This window comes from Spinacia oleracea, chromosome 3 (assembly GCF_020520425.1).
Source record: "Spinacia oleracea cultivar Varoflay chromosome 3, BTI_SOV_V1, whole genome shotgun sequence".
NCBI lineage: Eukaryota > Viridiplantae > Streptophyta > Magnoliopsida > Caryophyllales > Amaranthaceae > Spinacia > Spinacia oleracea.
Genome location: NC_079489.1, coordinates 133,651,150 through 133,663,940, shown reverse-complemented (window position 1 = coordinate 133,663,940; position 12,791 = coordinate 133,651,150). Strand labels below are relative to the sequence as shown.

General features: G+C 35.5%; 1 protein-coding gene and 1 long non-coding RNA gene across 7 annotated transcripts; one reads left to right on the top strand and one right to left on the bottom strand.

Moving 5' to 3' along the window:
• Positions 1-822: 822 nt before the first annotated feature.
• On the bottom strand, positions 823-5,131 carry LOC130470528 (uncharacterized). Of its 6 annotated transcripts, XR_008931101.1 has the most exons (4): positions 4,958-5,131; positions 3,277-4,846; positions 3,070-3,133; positions 823-1,129 (listed from the first exon to the last, which is right to left on the bottom strand). It is a non-coding gene; the product is annotated as an uncharacterized lncRNA (long non-coding RNA). The 6 variants fall into 6 exon arrangements; XR_008931105.1 differs by having other exon boundaries at positions 823-3,133; positions 3,277-3,399; positions 4,730-5,131; XR_008931100.1 differs by having other exon boundaries at positions 823-3,133; positions 3,277-4,830; positions 4,920-5,131.
• A 2,517-nt stretch (positions 5,132-7,648) lies between these two features.
• LOC130470092 (protein FAR1-RELATED SEQUENCE 8-like) lies at positions 7,649-11,796 on the top strand. Its single transcript, XM_056839673.1, has 5 exons — positions 7,649-7,705; positions 8,260-9,746; positions 10,259-11,387; positions 11,474-11,557; positions 11,656-11,796. Exons 1-5 carry the CDS (start codon positions 7,649-7,651, stop codon positions 11,794-11,796), a joined length of 2,898 nt encoding a protein of 965 aa, XP_056695651.1.
• The last annotated feature ends 995 nt before the right edge of the window (positions 11,797-12,791 follow it).

The following is a 12,791-nucleotide window of genomic DNA, read 5'->3' as shown; positions in this document are numbered from 1 at the left end:
CTCCCCCAACTCCTCAATTTTCAGAATTTCTTTCTCTCTCTTCCTCCCTCCTCCCCTATGAATTCTCTCTCTCTCTCTCTCAATCTCTTCCTCCTTCTTTCTCATATCTTCTTCTTCTAAATTCATATTCTGGGACTTGTTTTTCGTTTCTTCCGTTGCCCAGGTAATCCCCTTTTCAATTTTTATTTTCGAACAAGTGAAATTAGGGTTTTTAGTTCTTATTCGTTTGTTGATGTTGTGTTTACTTTTTCTGATGTTGTGTTTACTTTTTGTCGATGCTGTGTTTACTTTTCATTATTTTTTGTTTACTTTTATCCGATGTTGTGTTTACTTTTTCTAATCTTGTGTTTACTTTTTCTGATCTTGTGTTTACTTTATGTCGATATTGTGTTTACTTTTGATTATATTGTGCTTATTTTTGCTCGATGTTGTGTTTACTTTTTTTGATCTTGTGTTTACTTTCTGTCGATAGTGCTTTTACTTTTGGTTATATTGTGTTTACTTTTACTCGATGTTGTGTTTACTTTTTTCGATCTTGTGTTTACTTTCTGTCGATATTGTGTTTACTTTTCTTAATCTTATGTTTACTTTCCGTCCGTTTTGTTTTAATCCAACAACTATCAGAGGTTCTCATTATAAGGGAGGTTCTCATCTTAAGGGATGTTCTCACCAGAACCTGATCATATATATATATATATACTAGTAGCTTGGCCGCGCGCGTTGCGCGCGGTATGGCTATGTGTAGCTACTTGGCACCAACTTTGGTCCAAATACTCTGTGTGCATCTATGTAAACGTTATGAAGTGAAATGTCCTATACATGTGGCGAGGTAAAGAGAAATTTAATAAATAAAATAGGTAAACAAAGCTTTAGTACAATACAATATCTGGTGATACAATCAAAGGCAATGTTTGCTGGTGATTAATATAGAGAGATTGTAAAGTGCTATAAGGGAGTCTTGGCACCAATATTAATGTCATTGGGTACAAATGTACCCCTGCCTAAAGAATCACTTCTAATGATAGGATGCCCTAGACTTTCATTCGCATTGGACCCCGTTGAAATACTTGGACGGCAGGTTGGTCCTTCATAATAATCACTCAATTAAAGCTGGTCAATGCATCCACTTCTGCACGAATAATAGCAGAAATGTTAAACAATTCTACCCATAATGGATGATGTGCATAGATTAAAGTATCTGATAAACCACATTAAGTGTAAGCGTGAAATTGGAGTAACGGGTAATGAATATGCTTTATTTCCTTTTGGTGTAAAAAGCTTTGAAAAAGAAAATGTCCGCATCATTGGTTTTCTCCCTTCTCCCACCGAAGACGGAAAACTGAGGGAAAGAATGGCGGCATTCTCAATCTCTGAAGAAGAATTCTTGAACTTGAAACTAAGTCTCGGGAGTGGTCTACTGCGCTGGCTGTTGGATTTTCTTCAATTGTTTCAGTTGATTCTCCCATCAACAAGAGAAAAAAATGCGTGATAAATATACGGGACGAGAAAAGCATACATATTTTATAAGAAATTTATAGACTGCTGATTTTGGACTTTATTACCTGTTCAAAGAGGATCATATAATATTTGTTTGTGGTCAGAAAAATGTTCTACATATGACATTACCACTCAAAGTTTTACCTTATAAACTAAACTACATTATCCAATTAAAACCCCCCAAAATAACAAAATTTCTGAGAAAAAAAAGGCAGATGAAACGAAAGATAATCAACAGAAAAGAACCAAAAATAGAGACATACATAAACTATCACAAATCAACAAAAGACAGATTATCGATTTGATCAAAAGTTTTATGCAGTGGAGTTCATCTCAAAGGACGTAAATATAGGTCAATCTTTAATAGGTGAAACTTCAGACTGATCTAATTCAATCATGAAAATAATACAGCACTGAAGCTCACTTGAATTCAAGAAATTCTTTTATATCCTCATCTTACTTTGTTATATGAATCTGTAGGTAGATCGTACACTAACTTAAGCATGAAACAATTTCCTCAATAGGAGAAGAAACTTAGTTCCTATGCTACACAAAAGATACCATCTGTTTCCTACATCGAAGATAACTTTTTATGCTCATCTCACACTCTCCACCCTAGCTCCGAAATACTGATTCTCATAAGAAAAAACGATGTCCCTAAATAAATAAATAAATAAACGAACTAATCATCAAAGTCGGTAAGTCACAGGAAGAAGACAAGGAAACTTGGATCAAAATAATCTGTAATCACAGTGGACAGCTGAATAATCAGAACCCACAAAGGAGTGATAATTAAGGTCTGCACAACCAATGTATTAGGAGTCGTGCATAATGCATGAGCAAAGAAGAATAATGACTCTCATTGATTATGGAATTGAATATAAAACAAAAAAAAAACATCACATGTAATTATAAAGAAAAAAGAAAATTGCCTTATGGTTTTGTTGGTGCTAAAATAATAGTTGAGAGTTCCAGCCATCAGACATATCGAAGAAACGCAAACAATTACTTAGTACGAAGTATTAAAGTTGTTTAATATTCTTCTACTTTTCGAAAATACAATGCCAAAGTATTTCGTATAGCAAATATCCTGCTGTAGGATTACACAAAATGTACTCGTACATACCCATATACTCATATATTCTCAACTGAGATGTCTCAATATATTTATCTATCCAAAAATTAAAAACAACAATGGCAGAACATTATATGCAATACGCTTAGTATTTAAAATATACAAGAATGATAAAATATATTTTCGAGAGGGGAAATGCCTTCCTAACTATCAGATGTAACATAACTACATAAGTACTTAAAACGGCATCTGATAAACATGAAGCATAATCATATTACTGAAGATAATCTAAATATTCCATACATGAAACTGGTAAGTCCAAGTTCAAGCCCCTTTTTAATACGGAGTATACCAATCAAATAACCGAGATCCCTAACAAACGGTTTCATAATCTCTGAAATAGCATACATAATCCATTTAAATTCGTCTTTACTCATTAGTCATCACTCCATTTCAGTCCGGCTTAAAAATGTAAAAAGACCTCATGATACACTCACCTCTTCATTCAAGAGACTGCCAACTCCAGAAACCAAGTAGCACATCTGGCTTGACCTACCTAACCTGAAAATTAAGGGTTTGAATTCAACATATCTCCAGGCTGGATATAAAGGCTTCAGTTTATATCTGGCTAACTTTCTGGTTTTCTTTTTGTAGCAGAATTTACAACAGGTAATGTTTTTGCATAGCATGAGAGAATTATTTACCACTTTATCAAGACTATAGCTCCCTCCCTAAGCCCCTCAGTTTCTTCCGGATATTTTGCGAAGGGTGCGGCATGCAGACAGTTCAAGTACTGAAGGCCATTCGAGAATCAGACAGCCCTATACCTGCTTTTACTTGAAAAAGTAAAATCTTGATATTCTAAGTAAAACCTGCACTAATTTGTATATTTCTGCTACTGCAAATTCAGTTGTGACTGTGTAAAATCCTCAATTGTTTGAAGTTTGTAAGTTATAAGCTCTAGGTAGTTCAATGTTTGTGTTCTCTTTTATGGGAAGTTATCTTCTTTACGGCCTTACAGGATTTGCTACTTAATAATACGACATAGATGGCTCCTTTGGTTTTGGTGACTTTACGTAACTCAGTTTTAATTTCCCTTGAGTGGTAACACATTGACCATTCTCACTTTCTCAGAAGTTAACTAACCAATCTCAGATGGATGTGCTAGTGTCAACAATAGATACATCCAATACACAGCTAAACAAAAAAATTCTCTTTCAAGAATTCATGATAGATATGCTACTAATTAACTCTAATAGTGCAACGTGGGGTAAATATATGCAGATATTATGATATATAATCCGTATATGAGAGTTATGAAAGCACCTCATACTTCATTCTAAGCAACCTCAACCCTGAAGCTTTAATGTCAAGAAAAAAAAATGTGTGTTTAGTAATAAATATTTCTTTATTTTAAAATAAATAAAGGATAGCTTCAAATGTTAAGGTGCTTGCCAATGGTACATGGATTACAACTGATGAACAACCCCTGGTGTGACTGATGGAATGTAACAACTCACATTTTACAAAAGATGCACTATTCAGTACTCACTCCCCTTTTACCAAGCTCTGCTCTAAGGTGTCCTAAATTGCTGCCAAAAGGAAATACTAACACATCAGGTGGAGGACAAATAGTAACATTGCCATTAAGATTAAGTGAGTGATTGATTAAGTGGGTAATTGATAAGGATGTTGTCCATTTTGTATTCTTCTGAAATGATCCCACCTTGAGCCCATCTTTTCCTAGGCACACAACACACAATTATCTTTATCGATCTCTATCTCCTTACCCCACCTTGAACCCTTCTCAGTTATGTCAAAATAACTACACATAATTTATCATGAGATTACCATTAAAATCATAACAAAATTGACACCATGGTTTAATTGATTTGCGTATAAATACATAATTAGGTTCAATTTGAGCGTTGAACAAAAATTATTGGAGGAGGTTGGTTCAAACATAATATTATGTAGGATAATTTGACAACAATTTCCCAATATAAATCCCAATTGAGATAGAAATATTTCGTGCACACAATGTGTTCGACAAAATGCTTCAAAGATAAACCAGGAACAAATATGATTTCCTCAATCAAATTAACATTGGATGTTTTCTGGGAACATAAATAAGAGATTAAGAGATAGGAAACATACCAACTCCGGCGTAGGTTCCTTGATTGATCGAGGAACACCAACACTACGAGTAGGAACCAAAGCTTCCCCTCTCGCAGTCACGTATCAACCGCACTGAAAACCTATACAGTAATTTCCCTGATTTGAGAAACAAGAAAAAGGTTTTAAAGGAGTGGTAACTTTAGAATGCTCTTAGAGAGTAGAGAGAAACCTAGAGAAATCATAACCAGTAGAGAGATGGAGGCTCACAAACAGAGAAAAGCCTTAGATTTCTTGACCTTGAAGGAGAAACCTCCATTTTCACGGGTTCTAGTTTACAGAGTTACAGGATATAGAGGATGGGGGAAGAGAGAGAAAGGGAGGAAAAACTTGAGAGGAAACCTGGGGAAGCAAAGAGGAAAATTTAGAGGCCTGCCCAGTTGATCTTCTTGATTAACCAGGGGCGTTAAGCGGGGGGTAAAATAGGTATCTCAGATCCAATATTTTATTAAAAAAGAAAAGGAAAATGAATCAACTTACTTTACAAACTTTTGTATAAGGCGGTCAGTCTGCCACGTAATTTGCTGACGTAAGCATACATTTAGCTTTTTTAATGAAAATATATATGCGTATTTATCATTTCATCTCATTTCATTTTCACCCTAATTCATTTCTCACTCCTCAGAAACTCTGCCTTTCTCTCTCTTCTCGAATCCTTGCCTGCCCAAATCGCCGTCGGAGATGGCTAAGAAGCCGACGGAACAGATAATGGTGGTGGCTTGTTGAGGTAATTCCTCATCTCTCTCCTTCATCTGGATTTCTCTTTTCTATCTCCTCTGAAATTCTTCAATTTTTTCGATTTTGATTTTCGGAACCCTAATTGTTAGAAGAAGCGACGACAGTGGTGGTGGTGGAGGAGGAGAACAGCGAAGTCGATTGTGGTGTTTAGCAGCGGGATCCTGGTGGCCGGCGGGATGGGGAAGTGAAAACCAGATCGGCGAAGGAAAGAGATGAAGGAGAATCCGGCGTCGCTGCCGTCGCCAACGAAGGTTGTCGAAAATCTAATCTCCTTCACGCAACCTATAAATTTCCGGCTTCTCTCTCGCTCGAACTAAATCTTCAAGGTATGTAATTCGTTTTTTTTTTATTGTTGTCGATTTTGATGGTTGAAGCTATGTTTACGCTAGAGTTTTTGGATTTTGATTTTTGATGTAATTAGGTCAACTCTTGCGATTTTGTTTTTGATTCGATTAGGTTTTTGTTTCGTTTCGATTGAATTGATTAGGTTTTTGTGCAATCCTTTAGGTTTTTGGTGTCGATTAGATTGGATTGATTAGGTTTACTTTTTTCAGTTTATGTGGATGTAATTGATTTGTTCTTGTTTCCGGCAGGAGGAGGAGGCTTTGCGGTGGTGGCGGTCTGGCTGATGGTTGTGCAGTGTTAGTGCTGCAGTGTGATGCCGATTATTGTGATAGAATCGCTGCAAACTGAGGATTCGTAGCTGGAAGTACTGGTGTTTTAGTTTTAGTTAAGAATTGTAATGTTTTAGTTACACATTTTTTGTATTTAGTTAAGAATAATTATGTTTTAGTTTTAGTTTATTTTATAATTTTGAAATAATGGTCTTCTCAGTGGAATTGCTGGATTGATTTTCTATGTTTTAGTTATGAATTTTTAAGTTTTAGTCACGATTTTTTTTGTTTTAGTTAATTTTTTTTGAGTTTTAGTTACGTATTTTTGAGTTTCCATTCAGGGCTTTAGTTATGATTTTTCGAGTTTTAGTTATGATTTTACCTGTTTAAGTTACGATTTTCTTGGTTTTAGTTAATATTTTTTGAGTTTTAGTTATGTATTTTTGATTTTCAGATAACGAATTTCAGATTTTTAGTTAAGATACAAAATTTTAAGCATTGAAAATAATTGGGTAAGCAATTGAATCAATTAGTTAAAATTTAAACTAATAAGTTAAGCTTCAGAACCAATTAGTTAAGCAATGTAATAAATTAGTTAAGTAATGTAACATATTAGTTAAACCATGCAACCAATTAGTGAAGCACTAGAATCAATTAGTTATGCGCTGGATATAATTAAGTTAATCACTGGAACTAATTAGTTAAGTTTAAAGTTCAATTAGTTAAGCAACGAAACTAATTAGTTATGCAACGAAATCAATTAGTTAAGTACTGAACCAATTAGTTAAGGAATTAAATCAATTAGTTAAGCATTGCAACTGATTAGTTAAGATTTTATGAGTTTTAGTTAATAATAAGTTTGTTTAAAATTAATAACTATTTGACTCATAAGGTTAACTATTTGTCTATATACGTTAACTATTTTGTTATTCAATTAGTTATGATTTTTATTATTTTTAGTTATGTTTTATACTAGTTTAGTTAGTACCAAAAAAAATTGAAAATTTTAATTTTGAAAAAAAATGCGAAAAATTAATAATTTAAGCCTGAAATTCAATTAGTTAAGCCTGAAATCCAATTAGTTAAGCCTGAAGTCCAATTAGTTAAGCCTGAAGTCCAATTAGTTAAGCCTGAAAAAAAAATCAAAAAAAAAAAAAAAAAATCAAAAAAAAAAAAAATTAATTTTTTTTTATAAAAAATTTAATTTTTTTTAAAAAAAATTACATGCTGACGTCAACATGACGTCAGCACACGCGCCAACATGGCTGCCAGCAAGACTGCCAACAAGGCGGTCTTTCCTGTGAGGCGGTCTCACACAAAAGTTTCTCTACTTACTTAACATACAAAATAAAGGAGAAATAATTATGGATGGTTTTGTTCCGTTACTTGACGAAGATGACATGAAGTTAACACCAGTTAATTGCCGTTTGTTTGAAATTCAAATCCATTTCTTGAGAATTCAAATATCCTTTTCTCTTTTGACTGACAAACCTCCATTTTTACAAACCCTAATGAAGCAACTACTCTGATCAACTCCCGAGCGCAGCAAATGACAGGAAAAAATTCACATATTGGGAGTGAAGCTGCAGTACCTAGCTATGTCGAGGTAATTTTTGACTGTTTCGTGCATAATCTCGTATGATACTTAGTGTGTATGTTGAATCCAATTAATGTTGGCGAATTTTGTTGTTGTATTTTATTGGTGTGTGAAATAATCATTTTTATGATAATTGGGGTTTATTTATTGTCCTGTATTGGGAGATCCGCTTGATTGTGGGGGAGAGAGTGAACAGTGGTGAGATCTGTTTTAATAATTAATGATTAATTATCCTCGACAAACACGAAATTAACTATAAAAGTGGTGTGGTGATAATTTAATTATCATTTTGTCCGTAACATGAATTTGTGAAGGCCATAGGTTTAGTTTATTAAATGTAGAAGGGTTTAATTAATTACACTAATATGTTCTAATAAAACAGATTTGTTGTCACTGTTGGTAATATTTTATTTGGGCTATTATTCCGTGGAAGAGTTTGTTTGTACTAAGTTTTGGAGTGATTGAATGAAAAATTGATATAATCAGATTGTTAGGATGTTAATAAAGACAGCAGTGTTTGTGTTAATTGACTGTTATAATAATTAAAATATTGTAAAATGTAGGCCATATACCTGGGTGGTGGTGTTAATGTAGAACCTCAAGGATGTTCTGTCGGATTGGGCGAAGGACAAGATTCAAGTGTAACTTTACACCAAATCCCTTGTGGTATTATTGGTAATCATGGGGATAGTTGTGGGAAGGGATTAATTGACATTGTAGAACTCCAATCAACCGTTAGGTCGGGTGTTGTTTCTTCAGATACCTCATCATTTGTAACCCCAAGCCGCACTACAAATTGTAGGAGCGTAGACGACAACTTTTTTGGAATCTCTCCCCGTACTTCAATCCAATCATGTAATGTAACCCCTAATAGTAGGATTCAGAATAGCATGACTAATTCAGAGGAAGGACTCCTTTGCACTCCTGAACACGCCGTACTCGGTGATAGACCCAACGAGGTTGGAGGTACTTCCTATATTGTCACAAACGAGGAAGTAGTTCCCCCCCCAACCGAAGGGCTTATTTTTGGAAGTTGGGAGGATGTTGAGGAGTATTACAAGAGATATGCAAAACAACAGGGATTTGGTGTGTGTAGACCGCAAGCTACATATAATAAATTGAAGGAAAAGAGGGGTACGACATGGAGGTGTGAGTGTTATGGTGACCCTTACATGAGACAGAAAAGGGAGGCAAAGAAAAGAGCAAAGAATATGGAATTGGGTGGTAGCTCAGTACCCGATCCACCATGTAAGTTGAATCGTAAATCAAAGAAGTGTCATTGTACCGCCATGTTGTACGCTAGTGTTAACGGGGACAATGAATGGGAAGTTAGGAAGGTTGTGCTAGAACACTTGAACCACCAGCCTACACCAAGCAAGTGGAGGGGCGTGAAAGAATATCGAATGGCTACTGCTAGTGACTACTTTAAGGAAGGATTAATGTCCAGGTACGAATCTGGGGCACCGGTGTCACAAGTCAGGGCTAATCTAGCTGAACGCTTTGGTGGGCTTGAAAATGTTATCCTTACTGAAAAGGATATTGTACACAAAGTTCAAGAACGAAGGAGGCTGAAAATGGAAGGTGGGGATGCAAATGCGATGATGAACTATTTTGAAGGAATGCAAAAGGGTAATGATAAATTCTTCCATGCCCACAGACTTGATGTCGAAGGTGGTCTGAAGGACATTATGTGGGTTGATGCTAGGAGCCGTGTGGCCTTTAACGAATTTGGCGAGGTCGTTTGTTTTGATGCCACTTACCTCACAAACAATTATGAGCTCCCCTTTTGCAATTTTGTGGGGGTAAATCATCACGGGCAGTCACTTTTGCTTGGTTGTGCGTTGTTGTCCCACGAAGATGTTGATACTTTTAGTTGGTTGTTTAGGCAATGGCGCATATGCATGGGTGGTAGATGTCCGGATGCCATTTTAACAGACCAAGCACCGGCTATGATACGACCTCTGAGGGATGAGATGCCGGAGGCTCGCCATCGTTGGTGCCTATGGCACATAATGAACAAAATTCCTACCAAACTTGGTAGTCATCCCAAGTATGTTTTCTAATTCTTGCGACTATTATGTTATGTACCTTATTTATAAAATGACATTGCATGTTTAGGGTTATAGTGCCTATCAGTGAGTGGTACGTAGAATGGTTTTATTATATTTGAGGCCCTTTAAAATAATATTAGTCGATTTTTTTTGTCCATTGCACGTTAAGGTGTGTAATTTGGTTGCATATAATAAGTAGGAGAATAATGTTCAGATAGGATTCTTAAATAATTAGACTGTTTATGTTAATAGTAGATTATAATTTCAGTTGATTATGAGACGGTATAAATGTTAACTTAGACTGTTTTAGGTAAAAAGAAGATTGGTGATAATTAAATTTTACTGTACTAGAGTATGATGCAAACCGGATAATTTAAAATTTATTTAACTAGTTATTCAAGCGTTATTAAAAAAAATTAACTTGTTAGAGTAGTACCTCTGTTTATAAGTATTATAACGTAAATTATCCTTGGAGAAATATGTACTAAACCAAAAAATGTGTTCGGGCTAGGTATAAGGAGTTGAAAAAGGTGATGAAGCGAGTTGTTTACGAGAGTTTGTGTGTAGAGGAGTTTGAGAACAAGTGGTCTAGCATGAAGGTTGATTTTGAAGTTGCAAACCATGCTTGCCATGTTTGGCTCGACAGCTTGTACAAGGATAGGGAAATGTGGGTACCTGCGTTTATGAATAATATATTTTGGGCTGGCATGAAAACAACGCAGCGTGTCGAGTCGATAAATTCATTCTTTGATGGTTTTTTGGAGAGAAGCACAAAGTTGTATGAGTTTCCTAAGAAATATTGTGAAGCTATGAATAAAAGATGCAGTGATGAGAAAGACGCGGATGCTAATAATGCGAAATATATTCGCAAGTTGACAACTGGTTTTAACATTGAGGCGGTATTCCAGAAGCTTTACACAGACAACAAGTTTAGGGAAGTGCAAATACAATGTGAGAAGCTTTTATATTGTGTTGTGAAGGAGACCAAAGAAATATCAAAGACGAAGTTTGAATATGTGCTGGAGGATAGGGTTTGGCTCATTAAAAAAGGTAAGAGTGAAGAAATATTGACTAATCATCGGAGGTTCTATTTGGTTAAATTTTGTGCCGAGGCAAAGGAAGTCTCATGTATGTGTAAGATGTTTGAAACGAGAGGTATTCTATGCAGGCATTGTATACGCATACTGGATCAAAACTTTGTAGTTGATGTTCCTGAGAAATACATCCTTCGTAGATGGAGAAAAGATGTTTATAGGAAGCACATGCATGTGATCGTTTCTTCCTATGATCCTACAAAGACAGAGGTGCTGAAAAGGTTTGATATGATGATGAACGTATTTGAGCCTATTTGTGAGGAAGCGACTTTCAACGATGAGATTCTCAAGTTTGTAGTCAAGGAATTGCAAAGTCTTGAAATAGGCGTGAGGGAAAGGGTATGGGCAGCCAGAGAAAAACAACAGTTTATTCCCTTAGAATCCCGCGCTTTAGACGAGGCTTCCCAACAAAGTTGTACCACACAGGTGAAGATTAAGAACCCTGTAAGCAGGAGCAAGAAGAAAAGGGGCAGGCCTTTGACCATAAGACACAAGGCTGTGGGTGAGAATAACATATGGACGCAAAAATCAAAGGCAAAAAATAAGGTTAGCGTTGTATTAAGAACCCAATTAATATTTTATCTATGGTTTTATTTGTATGATAATGCCGCATACCTTTGATCCAATATTAGGTCACGGAGGAGTCATCGGAATCGGATGATGAGGTCGTTGAAGGGGTGTCTACTTCTGCGACAGAATGGGTTGGAAAGTTACAGGTACGTTGGACCCTTTTACTCTTGTTATTTTACTGCAATTTTAGTAGTAGTCTTCTGTTCATGTAATACATTAGATTTATTTCCCTAATGTTTCCTAGGTGATAAGTAAGCTGAAACAAAAAGCCACGAAAATGCTTGGGCTTTCACAAAATACTCGGAGTATAGGAGTTGTTCCCGATGATGATATATTGTTATCCCGAAATAGCCTTGGGTGGGAAGACCAAGCTAACGAGTTGTAGTGTATGAAATGTTAGTAGGTGGTGAGTAAAATGTTAAAGCTTTATATTTATTGAAACCTTTTACTATTGAAGATCCTAATGTAATGTACCTTACTGGAGATTTCGTATTTGATTAAGTTCAATTAATTTGGTCGCTCTTATTACTTGATTTTAGTGTAGCGTTAATTATGAATTGCTCCCACTGTAGGCCATTTTGTACTAAAATATGGATATCCCAATTATTGGGCCGAAATGGAGTGTTGCTAATGGGGCCCACTCACGCCAACTTGCTGGTGAATGTTTAAAGCCATAAAATGGCGGTTATGTGACTTCAATAAAGACTAAAGTAGAGGAAAATAACAAAAGTAAGATATTCCAAAAGCGTGGCCCACTGACTAGATTTTGTTGTATATCCAAAACTCCAAAAGTGTTGCCCATTGATTGCAGATATTCCTTCCTTTTACCATTTGTGTGACCCAATTTGGAACCTAAGGTAAGTTGGGCCACATAATACATTTAATAAATGGAAAATCCGTTTCCTTAAATGGATTATAGTAATGGACTAATATAAGTCAACCATAAATAATAATAATTGTTGTTCATACTGTGGTCCCCCATCCAACCTTGTCATTCCCTTTTCCATTAAATTATTGATTATTAATATTTTGTATTTTTTATAAATCTCCCACAACGCTATTAGAAGCTAGACAAAAGTCCGTGGCAATTACATTTTCAACGGCCTCCGGGAAACTCAACTCCCAACCCATACTCTTCTAGTGTTGTAGGTACAATTAAGGTGTTCCACCTAACGGGTTATTGACGGTTCAGTTATTTAATGAATTGGATTACTCGGTGTTCAATCCCTAAACATGTGTTAAGTGTTAAAGGTGCAAAGGATTGTTGCTCTCGTTTTGAAGTCGTTTATTTAATATTGTTCTCTAGTTGGAGATAAACATTTCATATTATAGATAAATGTAATATTTGTAACTAATTTATAAGTTGTTAGTGTATAAACC